The 19741-nt window shown below is 38.3% G+C and overlaps 1 protein-coding gene across 2 annotated transcripts in view; it reads left to right on the top strand.

Annotated features, from left to right (window-relative positions):
* Positions 1-19741, top strand: part of PLCB1 (phospholipase C beta 1) — a 609995-nt gene that overhangs the window by 540056 nt on the left and 50198 nt on the right. Inside the window, exons 28-32 of one of the 2 annotated variants that reach the window (XM_084887439.1) lie at positions 4737-4813; positions 4919-5008; positions 5445-5502; positions 6384-6470; positions 13833-13950. In XM_084887439.1, the coding sequence (XP_084743565.1) occupies positions 4737-4813; positions 4919-5008; positions 5445-5502; positions 6384-6470; positions 13833-13931 (411 nt within the window). In that variant the 3' untranslated portion in view covers positions 13932-13950. The remainder of the gene's footprint in view (positions 1-4736; positions 4814-4918; positions 5009-5444; positions 5503-6383; positions 6471-13832; positions 13951-19741) is intronic. The other variant, XM_084887438.1, reaches the window with a different exon arrangement.

Genomic DNA, 19741 nt, shown 5'->3' with positions numbered 1-19741 from the left:
TCCTCCACTTTATTTGGGGGCTAAGTAGTGAAATTTTTTATTTCTGTTTTTGGTCAGAGTTCTCTTGTTTGTAATTGACAGAAACTCATGTTAGACTAAGTCCCAAGAAAGGGCCAATAAGTTAGTAAAGGAAAAGTTTTTGTAATTTTCAAGCAGAACCAGGTGAGTTCTAGAGGCTGGAGTGAAATGGTGGGATTGAAGAGCATGGGGTGGAGTATTGAAGCTTTGGAAGCAGTAATTACTCTTCTGTTTTAGGGCTAGAAATGAAAGGAAGTTCAGATGTGGAACAAAATTTCAGGGTTCTGGGAGGATGAGGGGAAATAATGCAAAGGGAATGTGTCTGGTGCAGAAGAAAGGTTGAGAGGAGAAAATGAAATGGCGGATTAGGTCTTGCCACAGGTGGGAAAAGACAGGATGGAAAATATAGGCAAGAATCTTTCTCTTGGAAGGAAGGGTAAGGAAACCAAGCTAAGAACCGACGTGTAGTCTATTGGGCTTGCATGTGTGTTTTCCCTCTCAGTTTTCACAGCGACCCCATATCTCTGTGTCAAAAGTGAGGAAGCTCACTTTGGGGCAATGAAAAGAATGAAAGTCAAATTCCAAAGACCTTTTGAGGCAGAGAAGAGGGACTTAAGAAGTGTGTCTTAGTTTGGGCTGTTAAATCACCATAGACTGAGGCTTAAACAACAAAGAATTATTCCTCACAGTTGTGAAGGCTGAAAGTCCAAGATTAAGGCACCTGCACATTTGGTGTCTTGTGACAGCCACTTCCTGGTTCATAGATGGCTGTCTCCTCACAGTGTGCTCACATGGTTGAAGGGGCTAGGGAGGTCTCCAATGTCTCTTTTATAAGAATGCTAATTTCATTCATGAGGGCTCCACCTTCATGACCTAATTTCCGCCCAAAGTCCCCATCTCCTAATACCATTACATTGGAGGTTAGGATTTCAATATGAAAGTGAGAGTGGGAGACACCAGCATTCAGTCCATAACAGAGGGCTTCTTCTAAATCATCTCCATTGTCCTCAATAATCTAGACAGTACTTCTCAACATGTAACTTGCACAGTATTTCCTGGGAATCTTGTTAAAATACGTATTTTAATTTCAAGTTGAGCTGGGGTAGAGCCTGAGAATTTGCATTTCTAATGTGACCACTGGCAACTCCAGTGCTGCTGGCCCATGGAGCACAGTTTGAGTAGCAAGACCTAGAAAGCCAGGACATTGCCTTACAGTTTCTAGGATGGTACCTGGGTTTTAGTGAGCACTTGGTAAATGTTGGATTGTGGCTAAATTTGAATAGTTTAGACAAAGATGTGTGTTCTGGGAGCAAGAGAAGTGGGAACTAGTTCTGAGAAGAGCAAAGAGCAGTGTGATTATCTGAGGGAGGGGCAAAGAGGAAGGCCAAGTGATACCCGGGGAGCTGCTGTGGAGCCTTGAGGGGGTGTGGTGCTGGCAGTTGTGTGGGGGCTAAAACCAAATCAAAATAAAAGGCTGAACTGAGTGGGCAGTGCGCTGTGAGATCTCAAGCTCAGTGGTTGTGGTGACTGGTCGCCGATGTTGTTCTGGCAAGAGGTGGAAGGGAATGTGAGCAGGCGCTGGCAGAATCAACAAAATAGAATGCATTGGAGTCAACTGAATGATAGAGATGGCAACATGGGAACAGAAGTGTGAAACCACAGAATTCTAAAGCATTGCTGGGAGCTATGCAACAGTCTGTAGAATGTGGACAGGGGCACCCAAACCCCCCAAATCTGGCAAAGTGTCCAAGTCATCAGAGGACATTTTGAAAACATTCCTTCATCCTACAAGACATTTGGAGTCCAATGTCTATATTTTTAAGAAGTTGCCCAAGTTTTCTGATGTTATAGCCATGGCTGGGGATCCCTAGATGATGCTCTGTAACTTGTTGGGGAGAATGGGATACAAGAAAGGTCCTGGGAAAGGAGATGTGCTGAGTATTCACCCTCAGCTAGAAGAGCAGCTTTACAGGAATCCTCAAGGAAGTTTCCAGAGTCTTTGCATACCAATTTAATATCTAGACAACTGGATAAATGACACCACAGCACTGCAATATTTCGCTATATCTTTAATCGTGACAGTCATGATCCGACAGTGTCTTCTGGATGATCAAATAGCTTTTCTGCTGGCCCAAGCCCCAGTGAGTAATTGTTCAGACTTAATCCACTTCACAGATGGATGTTTCATGTTAAGCTAAGAATATTTTTTATTGTAATCCTATAAGAGACTTTTTCCCTTGACTTCTTGTATTCTCTTAGATAAGAAGGGGTCATTTAAAACAATTTCTATTGTCAGAATGAAAAGGCGGTGTGGGAAAGTGGTGAAGGCTACAGCCTGATTGTCTGGGTTTGTACCCAGCTCTATGGCTTACTACCTCTTTGGCCCTAAACCAGACACTTGAGCACCTGGGGTCCATGTTTTCATATTGAAAAGGAAGATAATAGTACCAACTTCTTGCCAATAGGTCAACTTTTAGAATTGAATAAGTTACTGCATTTAAAACTCTTCGAACTGTTCGCAGCTTGTATACATTATCCATGAAAGTGAACTGGCATTGTGATTATATTGCCTTGTAGCTGTATACTGTTGTAGCTGTAGCTTACATAAAATGGTCAGCTCACTCCGCTGCATCTGCGAACTCCAGCTCTGGGGAACAGCTGTGGGGCCTTTTGCAGGAAACCCACACAATCTATTTGGTCTCCACTAAGAAGGGTTGGGTCCAGTTGCTACTGTACCTGGGCAATTATATAGCATGAATACCATTTGTTTATGGTATTCATGCTATATAATAAAAGCCTAATTGCCAGAGTTCCTTTTCCCCAGCCTGACGAAGGGTTCAGCATTCTGGAGAAAGGGCTGTGTGTAGATGATTAAGAAGGAGTCCATGGACGAAAGATATTTTTGCTGGGCATTGGGGGTCAGAAGAGCTTCCAGCTGAAGGAGCTAGAAGACTCTCCTCCTTGGCCAAGGACCTGTGCTTTTATTAAACACAATTTGTCTCAAGACAAGGTGGAAATATACACTTCAAAGGATATGGTATCAAAGGGTTTACAGAGATTGTCAGTTTTGGGAATAGCCTACAGCTGTTCAGGTGTTTGGCCAACAGGAGGCAATAAAATGCCCTGAGCTGTCTGGCAGTTAACAATCATCCTATTCAGATTTGGGGGAGATGCTTTGTAGCCGTTTCCAACAGGTAAACTACACGTGACTCAACCCTGTTGAGCTCCCCAAGCTTCACCAACCTTTTGGTAAAACTCTTGTAATTATTACATGCTGGGATTGGTTCTTGGCACCTAATATGCTAAGTGTCCAGTCATCTGTTCATCCATTCAACCAAAGTGTAATATGCTAATGATAGCTAAGTCCGTTTAACTGCTCACTATGGCATGCACTGACCACCAGGGGGCAGACAGTAGACCAGTCTACCAGTTTCTATGATCACCAGGGGGCAGACATTCTGGTAAGTTAGCTTGCTACTGGGGTCTGGCAGATCAGGTCTGAGAGAGATGGGCCAGACATGCCCTGGAACCCTCCTTCGGTCCCTCCCCTGCCCGATGGTGCATGGGTGGGATTCCTCAGCCTGGCCTGCACCCTCTTGCAATCAGGGACCCCCTCGGGAGATGTTGGAAAGCTGGTTTCATTCTGATCCCGCCGGCCAGGCTGAGGGACCCCACTAGTGTGGAATAAAGACAGAGAAGGGATTGGAAGGTGAAATGATGTTCACATAATTGGCAAGCTTTTATTGAGCAACTACTGAATGCTCAGAATTGTGTACAGGGCTGAGGATATGAAAGCACAGTTGCTGTTCTCTCCAAGCTTGGTTTGATAAGAAAAATACATTCAAGGCAATACAATAATTACTTTCATGGTAATGTATTAAAAATTCTGTGATAACACAGAAGAGAATTTATTATGTTCTTTGGAAGTCACCCATACAAGGACAAAACCATCGATTTCTAAGATGGGTAACTCATATTATCCATGAAGCAATTAAACAATGAATAATACCTGGAAACCTAGAATCATAATTCACAGTTAATTATAACTCTCATTTGTATTATATTCATTTTATTTTAAGCTAGCTTCACAGTACCTACAAAAGATAAAAGCTTGCATAATTTCATTTACACCCAAGAAAACAGCTTTCTTGGCCAAATCATCCTTTTAATAGATCACACATAAAGTGGGGATTGGAATCTGAGTCCTCACTGTTTGTTGTCTTTGCACTGGGTCAAGCTACAGTAACCAGCACAGTAACCTAAGGAATCCTGTTTAATTAAAAAGAGATAAGAAGCCTGGCCTGCATGGCTCAGTGGTTGAGCATCAACCTATGAACCAGGAGGTCACAGTTCGATTCCTGGTCAAGGTACATGCCTGGGTTTTGGGCTTGATCCACAGTGGGGGTTGTGCAGAAGGCAGCTGATCAATGATTCTCTTTCATCATTGATGTTTCTATCACTCTCTCCCTCCCCCTTCCTCTCTAAAATAAATAAAAAATATACATATTTTAAAAGAGATAAGAAGAAGAATGTTGTATTCAAACCAAGATAATAAGATGGTTTTAAATATGTCCTCATTACCTATCATAGATGTTTGATAATTCTAACTATTGTTAAGTATCAATGAGAGATTTTTAACTACAGATACTATTGTTTGAGGGAGAGGGTGCATTGTTTATGGTAACATAAAATAGCAAACTGGCATTTTCTTTCCTCAGCTTATCCAAAAATTGACGGATGTTGCTGAAGAATGTCAGAACAATCAATTAAAGAAGCTCAAAGAAATCTGTGAGAAGTAAGCCTTCATCCTCATTACAATGGACTTGTGTATATAAATGTATCCAATACAAACTGCCATTTCATTTGCCTTCTTTCCCTTTTACTTCCATTTTTACTTCAGAGAGAAGAAGGAATTAAAGAAGAAAATGGATAAAAAGAGACAGGAGAAGATAACAGAAGCTAAATCCAAAGACAAGAGCCAGATGGAAGAGTAAGGAGAAAGAACCCTCCTTCCCCACCTTTTACCTGGGGATTATTTTATTCTTAACCATGAAGACCCATCTGTGAAATTCCTCTTCTAATTAACCTTTCAAAAGATCTTCTCTGTAAGGTTTTCAACCAGAAACTCAAGAGAACAGTTCAGAAAAGGACCTTGAAGAGAAAGGCTGAGTAAAGGGTGTCCCCTTAGGAAAAGGTTGAATACTCACTTCTAATAATATCAGGCAGTCTTCCCAGCATTGAGTGAAAACAAAGTCTACCCTTGGGGGAGACCTGACCTTTGTCCAGAGTTGGTGCATTGTGCCTTCCTGGAAGCAGTAATAAGAATGTTGAGAATTCTATAAATTTTCATGGGGGAGACCAAGAGTCTCCTGTTTTCTGATGTTGGATGTGCTCATATAATGGATTTGTTTGTCCTTTTCTTTTAGGGAAAAGACAGAGATGATCCGGTTATATATCCAGGAGGTGGTGCAGAACATCAAGAGGGTATGTTGGTTGTTAAAGAACAAACATTCAATCGAGTAGATTTAAAGGTCTAATTGGTTCTCACAGTTCATGAACCAGGCAGCATCCCAGTTAGTAAACAGAGAGTTCCTCTGAGCAGCTGTACAAAGAAGAAGGTTTATAGGTGGGGAGATGGTGGGACAAGGAAGTTATTACAGGCAAGGTCGCCTTTGCTCAGGGGAAGGCAGGGGGCTTTATCAGGCAGATGACATCGCTAAGGTTGAAATTCCAGACAGACTGGGAGAGGCTGAAACTGCAGTTAGGTTAGTATTCATTCTTAGAGGGGCATAGCAAAAGTGACTCCAGTTTGAGCCCATTGGTTCTTTTTAATGGGGCTAATGCCTCTCTCCTTTGCAAACTATGTGTAAATGTTTGACATGCACAGTATGAGCCTCCGTAGGGAAATAGCATGTCTTGTTGCATTTTTTCACCACTCTTCACAGCGCAGGCTCCCTAGTCAATGTTCCTTCAAGCTTAATTGCCAACTTGTGTACAAAAAGGCTGCATAAAGACAAATGTGAAGAATCAGCCTGAAACATGATGTAAATGGGAGATTCCCCCAATGAATCCTTAGTTGTGACCAGTGGTAGAGAAGATGACAAGCTCCAGGGGCCATTATACATTTTTTAAAAATGTTACTATGAAATTTTCAAATATTGAGAAAAATGTAAGGATAGTATAATTTGATCACTCCACCCTCATTCCCGTGTGCCTTCAATGCTTACCAACAGTCTCCTACACCTGTAAGGGCAGTTCTTGACCAGGGAATGAAGTAATTCAATGTATGTAATTTTTAATATTTTTCTGAAAACATTCACTTGAACTTTTATGTGAGAATGACTTTCTTTGTAACTTTCTTATAGTTAGAAGAGGCACAAAGTAAACGGCAAGAAAAACTCGTAGAGAAACATAAGGAGATACGTCAGCAGATCCTGGACGAAAAGCCCAAGGTAAACTGAACTGAATAGCATCATCACTCAGTAATTTCAATCTCTCTCCATTCCATTAGAATAAGACCTCCCTCACTCATGTATCTTGCACACAATCTTGGGTCACATCTTGCATGGGAAATATATGTATCTTTTTCAATGATGGTAAAAAATCTTTACGGCGGTATTCACTAAGTCTTTATCATCACCTTGTGATGTTTAAAAACTGCAAATGCAAGGAATCCATCTCTGGAGCATGGCTTTTAATTGGTCTGGGGTGTGGTTGAGACATAAGTATTTTTAAAGGACCCTGGCCCTCTCCCCTGCCAAGATAGAATTAAAAGAAATGAATTAGCTAAGTCTCTTTAGCTTTAAATAACTGATATTGTAATGGCAGACTCTGTCCAGCAGAGGGTACCTATAAAAATAGCATCCTGGTTTTCACCTAACAAAACATTATCATAAACCAGAAAAAAATAAATCTTCTTTTTCCCTATAACAACAGTTTATTGGTGCTCCACTTTAAAATTACCTGTGGTTATTATTTGGTTAAAACCAATGTTTCATGAATAGTAACTTAAAGCAAACTGAATATTTATAAATCAAATATTTTAGGAGAAAAGTATCTCAGCTTTAGAATATTCATCTGTTTTGATTTATCAACAATATTTTTCTCTTTGTGAAAAATGTACTTTTCAGTTATTCTGTTCTTCAATCTACAGCTTAAAATATCTATTCTAAAAGGTACTGGTATTTCATAAAAGTACTTTTTAAACCTGTAAAGCTGAAAAATGTTAGTTTTGTTTCATTATATAGTCCATTCACTAATTTACTTCTTATAGATTTCTTGTGGCTGATTCTAAATAATTTTGTGCTTATTTCTGCTCCTCTCTTTATTTTTATTAGCTATGACGTTGATTTAATATGTGTGACTCCTAAAGTTTTAGGTTGCAGTAATGAAAATCCAAGAATTAATAATTACTGAGATATGCTGCTAATTTTTATGCTTTTTTATTAATCAATAATTTAAATATTCTTAACCACCCTTTCACATTTATTATGCATTAGTAAAATAGAATAAATTTTAGAAATCACTATGCTTTTCATTTAGGATTGGTCTTTAAAAATGCCCATATATTTGGAGCAAAAGATTCAGGTTCAACAGAAAATTAAGAAACACCTTCACAGTGATCAATTCCAGATGATATATTCAAATACATACATTTTTGATTCATGCTGTCTTAATTCATATTTGTCATTACTTTGTACACTGACATAATGCCCTTCACTTATGGTTGATACCTCATAAGTGTATCTAAAAAAAATCTCTCTCGGAAAATATTGTTATTCCCAGAGTTTTATTTTGGTTTGTCTTGGTTTTGGTCCAAACATGTTAGCAACTTTACTCATAGATAAAATGTATACTATTATGATATTTGTAGCAATTTTTAAATTTCTTTTTTTGACCCCTTGGAAAAAGACCCTGAAGTATTTCTATGAATTTTTAGTAGTTCTATTGCCTTTTTTTTCTTCTTTTTACTGTAAATAGCGACCAATATGATTCCTCTTTGCTTTCCATCCAGGAGGTTGTTCTTATGACCGTCTTACTCTGTCTTGTTTGAAGGTTGCCCTTGACGATTGTTGGTTCCATGTCAAACTAAAGCATTTAGTGAGAGGTTCTCTTCAGGGCTTAAAAATGTTGTGCTTTGGAACCATGATTTTGATAATAAAATAAGAATGATGACTATTAATATTGTAGAATACAATAAGCTAATAAAGGAAAATGACCGTGACAAGAAAGAGCAATAATTAATACTGGAGTAAAAGTCAAGGGTAGGTCATGTGGAGAAAGATCAAAGCACAGGACAGCAAATGTAAGACCAGCCTAGTATAGCAGCCAGCCACACTCATAATTGGGTGTTAACCAGAATAGAATAGCACTGACTTTGAGATAATCCTTCTTCACCGTTCAGTATTGGCTTGACAAAGCTTGACATAGATATGAGAGAAATCAACAAAAGGGGAAACATAAGAAAATGGAGCAACTCAAGAAAATAAACCTGACCAACTGTATCTACAGCTGAGTCAGTTCCATTCAGTCAAGAAGATGTGAAGGCCGAGTGGTTTTCTGACATCTTAAAATGTATGAACAGTTCCATCACTCAGTGTTGTGCAAGGAAATTGAGTTGATACTATAGTAGTAATATTAAAGGTAATTGCAACCTTTCTATTAAGAGGCAAGCATGCTGAATTTTGCCAGAGGTTGCTGAGGGGAATAGAGTTCCTCCTTCAAGTATATTACAGATAGCATAAGCAATTTCCTAAATAGAAAACAATAATGGCTAATATTTTGCTACATGACATCATGTTTCTTCCCATTTGTCAGTTTCTTTCACCTTATTGACAAATATTATGAACTTACTTCTTCTTAATCCACTTTTTAAACTAATGGAATAATGTGTTCTATGTTGCTAACTTCCACCTGAACAGGGAAGAAGTTCTTTTTACATTCCTAATTTTTCCTATAACTTTCTGAGCTTTCCTGGACCCCAATCACAAGCTGTATAAATTTCCAAGTCTTTGGTAACCAAACCACTCCTTTAAAAGTAAAAAAACAGCCGAAACCGGTTTGGCTCAGCGGTAGAGCGTCGGTCTGCGGACTGAAAGGTCCCAGGTTCGATTCCGGTCAAGGGCATGTACCTTGGTTGCGGGCACATCCCCAGTAGGGGGTGTGCAAGAGGTGGCTGGTCGATGTTTCTCTCTCATCGATGTTTCTAGCTCTCTATCTCTCTCCCTTCCTCTCTGTAAGAAAATCAATAAAATATATTTAAAAAAATAAATAAATAAAAGTAAAAAAATAAAAATAAAAGAATAAATGTTTAACAAGAGAAATTTGAAAAGCCAATGCAGAAAAATAACAGTTTTAAAGTGGCAAAGAATTTGGCTTGATTTAGAGCAAGATCCATATGAAGATTAATTCAAAGTGCAACTTTCTGACATTTCACTCAACCGTGCACTTATGATCTGGAAAGATCAACTCAGGTTCCCAACATTTTAGTCATCCTGCAATAGAACGGTGCTCTTCAATCAAAACCATTTCATGTCCACGTGGACCAAGAACTTCTGTTCTTCTGGTCCCTATTTGGTGGGAGACCAAATTTGGCCAGCCACAATGTGAAAGTTTATTTTAGAATGTTCCGTTTTGTGACATGCATATGTATAATGCTTTATTTGTCATATGTATAATGTTTTATTTCCCATTAAAAACTGAGACTCAACGAGTCTATTTCTTTTGTATGTACATTTTGAGGACATTGTAGAAAATGGAAGGTGATGATCACTAGGATAAAATATACAAGAGATACATATTTTGGCTTCCAATATGACATAAAATTGCATTATGCATTCCTGTCCATAGTTCCACTGAAATGTATTAAGTTACAAATTCTCTTAAAAGAGAATACTCAGCTCTTTTTCAGTAGAGTTCTAAATTATGGAGAGACACCCAGCTGCCTGTTCCCTAGCAGTGAAATATTGGATTCAGTCCCTGAGTATATGCTGTTTTCAGTTTTGTTCAAGATGCATCTTTTTATGAAATTTATAGCTGCAGAGTTCTAAAGATGGATACATTCTTTCAACTCAGTGACATAATGGGTTTCCTTGGGATTTCCATACTTAAGTTTGCCAAAGACACTAATAGTAAAGGGTTTATGTGTATGAAAGGTGGTAGTAACAACTCAAGAACCCAAATACCAGTGGAAAGAAACCACACTTTTTGTGGTTGTGCTAGACTCTGAGTTGATTCATTATAAAAAAAAGGACATTCTACCTTTATTCTTTACATTTCAAAGAGAATTATCCTAACATGGTGAAACATCGTTAATCAGGAGTTGCTCTGAATCTGCTGTGAATATTCCATTATAAATTGATTACTTTGCAGCTACAGGCCCTGGTTACAAGAAGAATCATCTTTTGAGGGGACTTTTTAATGAACAGTCTGCTTAACTTCATAAAACAGTCGATAAATATGTAATTTACTTCTCCTCTGACATTTCATTTGTCTTTGATGCTTCTTAAAACACAAGTTATCTGTTTTAATTTAGCTCATTAGCAAGAGAGAATGCCAGGAAGTTTTAAGGCATTTTCATTTATAGCCAAAGAACATTTCATCATGCTGTCTCTTTTCCCCCCCCCCCCCCTCCACCAGGGGAATATAGCCTGATTTCCCTCATTTCCCCTTTGACATCTTTATAACAAGGTGCATGACTAATCTCTCTGGGGGAGGTTACTCTTGTCAGACCTACCTTTGGGCCCTGAGACAGAACACTAAATACAGCTATTTCAATCCTGCCTTCCCAGTTTTCAGAGAAAAAGAAACTAACTTGGGCATTTAAGTAAAAGCTTCTTTCTTACATAATTTATTTGTCCCTCTTCTAATCTTTTGTTACTTGATGGGTAAATATGAATTCTCCCTGATAACATCCAGGGGACCTTCTCAGAGAAGCTAGACCACAAAGTGCAAACTGGTTGGCTATTGACTATATTTTGCTCATTGTCAAGTCCTTGTTGACCCATTATGTGGCTTATTTTTGTTTTTTCTGTGTAAGAAATTTCCCTTTCTTATCTGCCCATGTAAATAATTGCCTTTTAAAAAATATGTAGTTCTTCATCATTTTCTTTATTTTACCTTCATTCTGAAATGATACTTTAACTGGATATAAAAATTTTAGGTTAGCAGTTATATTTTTTATTATGAAAGATAACATTTCACTGTCCTCTGATTTCTCTTCTTTTGAGAAGAGATCTTAGTGTAGTTCTTTTGATGATAATATATTTTCTTCTCTTTGCCTACAGTTAAGATTTTTTCTTTTATATTGTTTTCTTATAATTTTGCCAATAGTAGTTAGATGTTTTATTCACAATATATTTCCAGTTTGTTTGTTTTTTTAAAGCCCTGCTTTGGTATGACAAGGATAATGAAAATAGTCCAACACACATACCCTAAACACTTTCCAAAGCAGATAATTACTATGGCTTTCAACATTGTTAGGGAAGGATGGCCAAACTCAAACTGAGAGAAATATTTAGCTGTAGAATACCCAAATAAGAAGTATATTAGGTGCTTTGAAATATTTGATGTGGACATCAAAGAATAGTTATTGTAAAAGGGCAAATGCAGGACTACTGGGTTGAAAAAACACACAAAAAAAACTGTCAAAGTTTCAATTCAGGCAGACTGTTTCTAAGAGCAAGAGTTTCCCTGTTTCCCATGTATTATGTCTAAGGCCAAATTAATGTCCCTTGCCAGTATGGCTCAGTGGTTGAGCATCAAGCTCTGACCCTGGAGGTCACCGTCCAATTCCTGGTCAGGACACATGCCTGGGTTGCAGGCTTGATCCCTAATGAGGGACGAAGTGCAGGAGGCAGCTGATTAATAATTCTCTCTCATCATTGATGATCCTATTGCTCTCTCCCTTTCCCTTCTTCATATATATATATATATATATATATATATATATATATATATATATATTAATGTAACAAATCTATCACTTAGAGTCCTATCTATCCATTTCTGTCAACAAAAATCAATTGATGCACATCTATATTTATTAATAATTATTGGCTGGCAGAGAATAATCTTTGAATTTAACAAAAAAGGTCTTTGAATTTGTAGCAGAAACCAAGGCTCAAATAATATTTTCATATTTCAAAGACTCTTATCAAGATCTGTATAGAAGAGTAAATAGTTCATAATGTTTCTGAAGATTTGGATGAATTCTTTACTATATACCCTCTGTGACCATATACACATGTGCACACTCTCATTTATATACAATCAACTTTACACAATTGCAGGAAAGACTGGAATGTTTAATCATGTAGAAATCAAAATGGATTTTGCCCTAGCTAATTATGCTAGTTATGCAAATTCATGTCTATGAGGGCATCCAGCAGCATGTCCATGTTTCCAGTGACATATAAAGAATAAGAAATGTATTGTGCCTTAGCTTCAGTTTTTCACCCTTTTCTTTTTCTTTGCATCTTACATATTATTTTTAAAAACAGCAACAATTCTTAGATTTAGGGAAATAGATAATGAGCTGTCACAATTCTTAAGTTTATTATTAAGTTTTTCTGTTAAATGAAACAAAAAAGCCCCAAACTTGAAAATTATTATAAAGCAGGTAATACATCTTTATAATTGTTAGCATGTCAACTGCACCACACCCACCCTAGCCAAAGTCACCGCCATCTCTCCCCTGGATTTCTAAATAGCCTCCCACCTGATATTCTTGCTTCCACATGCCCTGCTCATAATCTGGGCCCAACACAGTAGCCAGAGTCATCCTTTTAGAACATAATTCAGCTCGCTCCTCTGTTCAACGCCCTTGCATGGCTTCCATCTTTTCAGAATAAAAGTCTACAAGGTCCAGTATAACCGGATCCCACTGTGCTGCATCCTCTCTTCATTTCCTTATTGACCTCCCCTCTGTTCCTGCCATCCTGGGCTCCTTGCTGGGCCCCAACTAGGCAAGCCATTCCTTGTGCTTGCGTGGACTGTTTCCTCTGCCCAGAATGCTCATCTCTCATTTATCTTCTTGGGCAACTCTTTCCTGCCTTTCAGGACTTTGTTCAAATCTGACTTTTCAAATAGGCTGTCAATGACCACTTTACTTAAATTTGCAACCACCTTTTACCACTCTTCCATCCCTGGCATCTCCTTTTCCTTTTCTGTTTTTCATAATATTGATTACCTGGTTAGGTCATTCACTTCCCCTTTAAGTGTATTATTCAATATTGGTCCCTCCCCTTTAAAATGTAATCTCCATAAAGGCAGGGGCTTTGTTATTTTGTTCAGTGATGCTCTGGAGTTCTAGGCACCCGAGAATAATGCCTGGCACTTATTTGGTGTTTAATACATAGTTTTGAATGAATGACTTAGATAGAGGACTAACACAATTGACTTTGTGTATATATACACATTTCTCTCTCTTTATGAGGAAAAAGTACAGTATGGCCATTAAGTGCAAACTCATTGGGCTGCATTGTTCAACTGCTGTCAGCAATTCAATCTAATCTCTTCCCAGGATTTTTGACAGTAGTGGAATTTTGTGGAGAATTTCTCAATAGTAATAGCTGCAATCATCTTTAACACCTAATCCCTACAGAGGGTAGGGAAGGACCAAGGAGAATTCAATTGTCAGTTTTATTGCATTTGTGGCAGAAAGTGTTGGACAAGATAAAGGAGTTGGAGGTTTTAAATCTCTGTTCTAAACGGCACTCCAAGAAAGCTCCCAGACAAATACTTTGAAATAACAAATGACTTAAAAATCCAGTTCAATGTCACCAAAATGACAGACTCCCTTTTTTTTCACACAGGGGGACGGTTCCTCCTCATTCTTGTCGGAAACTTGCCATGAGGATCCCTCTGTTCCCCCCAACTTTACTCCCCCCAACCCTCAAGCTCTCAAGTGGTGACCACCGTCCTTCCGGCCAGGTAGGACTGGATGGGAGGGGTCGCTTTAGAGAGAAGGGTGGCGTGTGGCCATCCGGTTCACAGGCATCATGGACTTGCTCCTTTCTTCTTCACTCTCGCTTTCTCTACATTCTCATCTTTTTCCTGCTCCAGTTCCCACCACACCATGATGCACTGCACATCTTAACTGTCTTCTTCTGGTATTTATTTCTTCATCATTCTCTCTGTGTCATAAATTCCATTCTTACATATTGTCTTCTTCCCTTTTGTTTCTCAGTTTGCAAAATCAGCTTCCCTTTGACCTTGACCTTTCTTTCTCACACTCACTATTATTCCCACTTTTGAAATATTTAAGTTCCTACTTCTCAAAGTACTTATTTCTCACAATCTTAATATCTTAAAGTCTAATTGGATTAAATTAGTTTCCAGAGAGTCTTCTTGACCCATTCTACTCAATTTATGACATGCTCCTATTAAAAACCAAACAAAAGGCATGTATCCCCACATTGTATTTAGATTTAAGAGGATATCTCAGGATTCTCTGATTCTCTGCTATCAAAAGCTCTTAAAATTGCCTCACTATTAGCAATGTTTGTGTCAATGGCTGCTGGTTAGAGCAAGATGAGCTTGAAACTTAGAGAGGACTTTATCTTGCTAGAGGAGAATCATCATGAAATCTATGGTATTCCTTCATCTAATAAAAACTGGCCAAAGCCATTCTAATGATGGAGAAAAGAAGCATTGCTGTGATTATAAAGAAAGCAAACTTGTATTCTAATGTGTTGAAAATAGTTTTAGAGTGAAACTTAGTGTTTTTCTCTTTAAGTCCTTGTTGATCTGTGAAGCAGTGCAGTTTAGAAACATCAAAGAATTAGTGAAAACACAAATTTTACTAAGAAAAAAGGTGTACGTTCTTCTTTGTCTATATCAATTGCCACAAACAATGAGCTTTCCACACTTTAATGACTATCTGGTCCAATGAAAATGCAGATTCTGATGCTGGAGGTGGGCCTTGAGATCTGCATCCCTCACTGGCTTTCAGGGGATACTCTTGCTGCCATATTTCCATGGACCACATTTGACCAGCAAGGATGAAGTATCTATCCCCTGGCTGGAAGGAGAAGCTTTAAGCCACCTTCATACTGTTTTATCGTGTTTTAATATTATGGCCTAATCACAAGCCTGACCCTTTGGTATATTCTTATTTTCTACTTCTGACTGCAACACTAGTAAAAGAGAAGCAAGAATGTCATTTGAGAGCAAAACCATAGCCTGACTTCTGTCCATGTCCTCACAATGGATCTTGCTTCTGTGGTGACCTTGTGAACAAACCCCCATTGGAAGTTGGGTTGTGGGAGAGGCGAGTTATACTGGTTTCAATAAGCCATCAGAGAGACCTTGAAAATGTTTTTTGGGTTTTTTGTTTTGTTGTGTTTCTTTGTTTGGTTGTTTTTGTATTTTTGTTGTTGTTGTTGTTTTGTGTGTGTGTTTCATTTAGCAATAAATTCAGGGTATTTCTTAAATCATCAATTATAAGCATTATTGGATTTTGTTGTTGCTGCACTTGTTACTGTCTTGGAATTTTTGAGAGTTGTTGTGAAACATTTAATATCACAGGTAGACTATTACATTCTCTCAGAGGAGGTAAATGATAGTGGAGGTCAGAACCCAGGAGTTGGGTGTTGTTTTTAAAACAAATGCAATGGGACGTAAATGTTACATTTCTGTCCTCTCCTCTATCAGGCTTGCAATGACTTGTTCACAACCTGTATTCCTTTCAGAATGTCAGCTGCACTTCCTGCTTAGCAAAAAATATTTACTTTCAAAAGAGATAGATATTCCCACAATGCCCAGACATTAAAAAAAAAAAAATCTTTACTCACATAGTTTGGTCCCTTTAGCTTTCCACATATAAAAGGCAACATGACCATAAACCAATTTCACACTTTCCATGGAAAAATAGGCCCCATTGCAAAAACAGAAAAACAAACAAACACTATTTTATCTTTGAAAAAGAACAAAAAATTCTTCTTTCATAGCAGTATATGAAAAGTACATTTTGTACAAAGTTTAATATTTCCTCACTTTTCTTCCTCACCTTAGAAATAGCCGTTGATAGTCTACAGCTGAAAACAAAATGAATGAATAAAAAGGCATCACATATTTCAGAGGGAAGGCTGGGGTGGGGGTGTAGAGGCAGTGGGGGTGGGAGAGATTAACCTGGAAACTGATATGCATATATGCATAGCCTATGGACACAGACAATAGTACAGTGAAGGCCTGGGAGGGGCAAGAGCAGGGTAGAGGGGGTCAGAGGTGGGGGGAGGGAGAACAAATAATTAATCTTTATTGTTGTAATACTTTCAACAATAAAGATTAATTTTTAAAAATGACTTTTTTTGCTATAATATTGGTCCCTGAATACTCATCACATTAATACTTGAAATTTAACACTTTAAATTAGTGAATGCAAATCTCATTAGTGAAAAATATATTCCTAATTCAGCTAGAGATTAATAGGTGAAGCTAAACAGGTTATTCATACCTTTAACCCAGGTAACTTTTTTTTAATAAATACAAATCACTGTACAGAAAGATTAAAAACAAACAAAGAGCACGTTTGCTCATTTTGTGTACTAGTATATATGAACCTTTATGTAAAGAGCTATAGAATGACCAATTTCTAAAAAATACTGATGCTATAGCATTGGGAACTATACATTTATGCCAAGTATACTTAAGTGTCTGCTTTATTCTAGGCTATGCAATTTCAATAAGAACAAAAGAGCAAAAGCACAGTCCCTACATGCTATAAAATACAGAGTACTTCCAGTCCATGGAAAGGGATTTAAACTTTTATTCTCTGACACTCAAATAATAAAACAATAACATCAAGCATTTACTGAGCATTTAGTATGTTTCAAAGCACATCACATGTATTATTTTATTCTTGCCATTGTGCACTGGAGGAAACTAAAGTTCAAAAAGATTAATGAACTCTACGAAGATCAAACAAGAAGTGCCAAATCTTGGGGACCCCACCTATTGTGTCCTTTGATTTTCTTAGTAAACATCTGAAGCCATTTTAGGATCTAGGTTTCAGGGGTGTGATCCCTCTTTCTCGCATTTCATGGCGAGGCAGGCCCTACGGCTATACCCTCTGATCCTCAGTATACTCATCTATAAAATGCACAGACTAGCAGCCTCTCTGTTAAGGGAAGCAGATCTCTATGAGTGGTGACTAGAGATAAACTCCAGTCCCAAATACCAAATGCTATTGTATTTGCTGGTGGCGTATCCTGGCCTCCACAACATTACAACCAAATCGTGCCAGGGAGTTAGCCCCTAAAATGGTCACAACAGCAAGAGGAATTAAACATCACAGGCGAGACATTCAAGTTTTTCAAAACCAGTTGTTTTTAACAAATGTCTTGGAGAAGAACATCTCCCAGGACTAGATGTTAGGAAATGCCCAACCCTCTCTGAACACAGGACCTACCTCTCCGAAGCTATGACTCACAGCGAGCAGCTCCTATCATTGGGGGGCAGGCAGCTATTTTCTGTGTCCATCACCTCCAGCGGATAGGCAGTGGCACGCAGAGAAGGAGACTGTGAGACAGTGTAGCTTCGTATACACCCTCACCTCCTCCCAACCTTGACTTTGTCCTCCCTCCCCTCATTCTCCACTCACATGCCATCCAGCTTTTATGTGTTGGTGCTGAGTTCAAGCCAGAGATGAAATGGATTTGCTTCCCTTGAGAGAGCCTTTTCCCTCCCTCATCTGCCCACACTCTCCTCCTAAGCCCTTCTTTTCCCCCGGCCCTAGAACAGAATCCTTATAAACTAAAACCTCCTCTCCCACTTGAAAAGGTGGGGACTGAATTATATGAGAAAAGTTGGGGTTTGTACTAGGGTCTATTATTTTGTTGTCGTTAAGCAATTATTCTTAAGGTTTTTGTTGATTTATTCAAATACTATTTACTCAGCCCTAGTAAATACCCCTGAGGTTATTAGGAAATCTAGAGGAACACATTGGAAGAGAAACATCTCTCTTTGTTATTTTTAAAGATATATTTTTAACTTGTCATTGTTCCCTAGCCAATGTATTTTAACAACTGTTTACAAAGCACCTACCTTGCATTAGATATTTGAAATAACCTACAGATGAGTTAAAGTATTTGGGAGATGTGCATAGGTTATAGGCAAATACTATGCTGTTTTCTGTAGGGGACTGGAGCATCCGCAGATTCTGTTATTTGTGGGAACAGGGATGAGGGGCTTCTGGAACCAATCCCCCGAGGATACTGTGAGTCTCTTAGAGATCTGTAAGTGTGGCAACAAGGAAGCTGTCTGCAAGCAGAGAGTTGTGTAAGATTGAGTGACCTTTTTATGATCTCCTCTGAGTCCATGAAGAATACGGTTAATTAAACACAGAATTTTGCCACTAAAATAATAGGTATGAGATCCAGAGAATTCAAGGTGTTGGAGGACTCATTAAATAGGGTTGCATAAATATCATGCTGAAAGATTTAATGAGTCCATAGGGTCACTTACAGAACAACAGAGCAGGGATGACCTAGAAAAATAAATTAAAATCGATATTATGCTTCCGAATTAACAACTATAGATTGCTATATTAACACCTGAGAGAAGAAGTCTATAATTGTATTCTAATGATGGATGTTGGTGTTCTCATCCCAGGGGAAATGAAAATTGCTCATTTTTAGTTTTCCACTTGTCGGTAACAAAAATAAATTTAGGTATGTGTGTTTGTTTGGGTGGTCTCCAAGAACCCTGAATGCTATAAGTAGTTACCACTAGGGATTTTTTTTAAATTAATTTTTTCTTTTATTAATTAAGTACTTATTGAATGCTTACTGTATACAGTCACTAGGCTAGGTGCTTAGAAAATAACACTGTGCAAAGAGATGCAAGCTCCCCCCTCACCTCACATTGTCCAGCAGAGCTTTCTGCAGAGATGGAAATGCCCCATGTCTGAGAGCCCACTAGCTGCAGGTGCTCAGTAAGTGCTTGAAATGTGGCTAATGCACCTGAAGAATTGATGTCTTGATTTTATTTAAATTTAAATGGGCAGCTTAGGTAGATAGCATGCTGAATCTTAATTTCTCATGCATAATCTACCTTTCTACAGAGAATTTGTGTTGAGGAAAGAATACTGTGATCATCATTATAATAAAGCTGTTTGTAGGGAAAGAAGGTATGACATATTCTTGGTTAAAATTAAGAGAACTTCCCAGAGTTGGTAATTCCTGACCTATAGGGTTTAGTAGAGGTTGATCAGGCAGAGGAGCAGATAGGAAGGAACTTCTCATAATACTGTGAGAAAGTCTGTGGTATTTAAAAAGTAAATTATAACCCTAGCTGGTTTGACTCAGTGGATAGAGCATCGACTTGGGGACTAAAGAGTCCCAGGTTCGAGTCCGGTCAAGGGCACATGCCCAGGTTGCAAGCTCAATCCTCAGTGGGGAGCATGCAGGAGGCATCCAATCAATGATTCTTTCTCATCATTGATGTTTCTATTTCTTTTCCTTCCTCTCTGAAATTAATAACAATATATTTTTAATAAAAAGTAAATGATATAAACTTAAAATTAAATAAATTATATTAAAAACAAATATAACAAACACCCAAAACTCATGACTTGCTAATTATTTGACACTAGAGGTCCGATGCATGAAATTCATGCAAGGGGCTCAACCCCGCTGCCATGGTGGCAGCCTCAGCCCCAGCCATTGCCCCTGCCACCGCCTCTGCCACAGCCCCCGCCGCCATGGCTTTATCAGAAAGGTTG

Source organism: Pipistrellus hanaki, assembly GCF_964339955.1.
Source record: "Pipistrellus hanaki genome assembly, chromosome: 6".
Taxonomy (NCBI): domain Eukaryota; kingdom Metazoa; phylum Chordata; class Mammalia; order Chiroptera; family Vespertilionidae; genus Pipistrellus; species Pipistrellus hanaki.
Note: the sequence above shows the minus strand (reverse complement) of the source record. Positions and strands in the feature narration are given on the sequence as shown.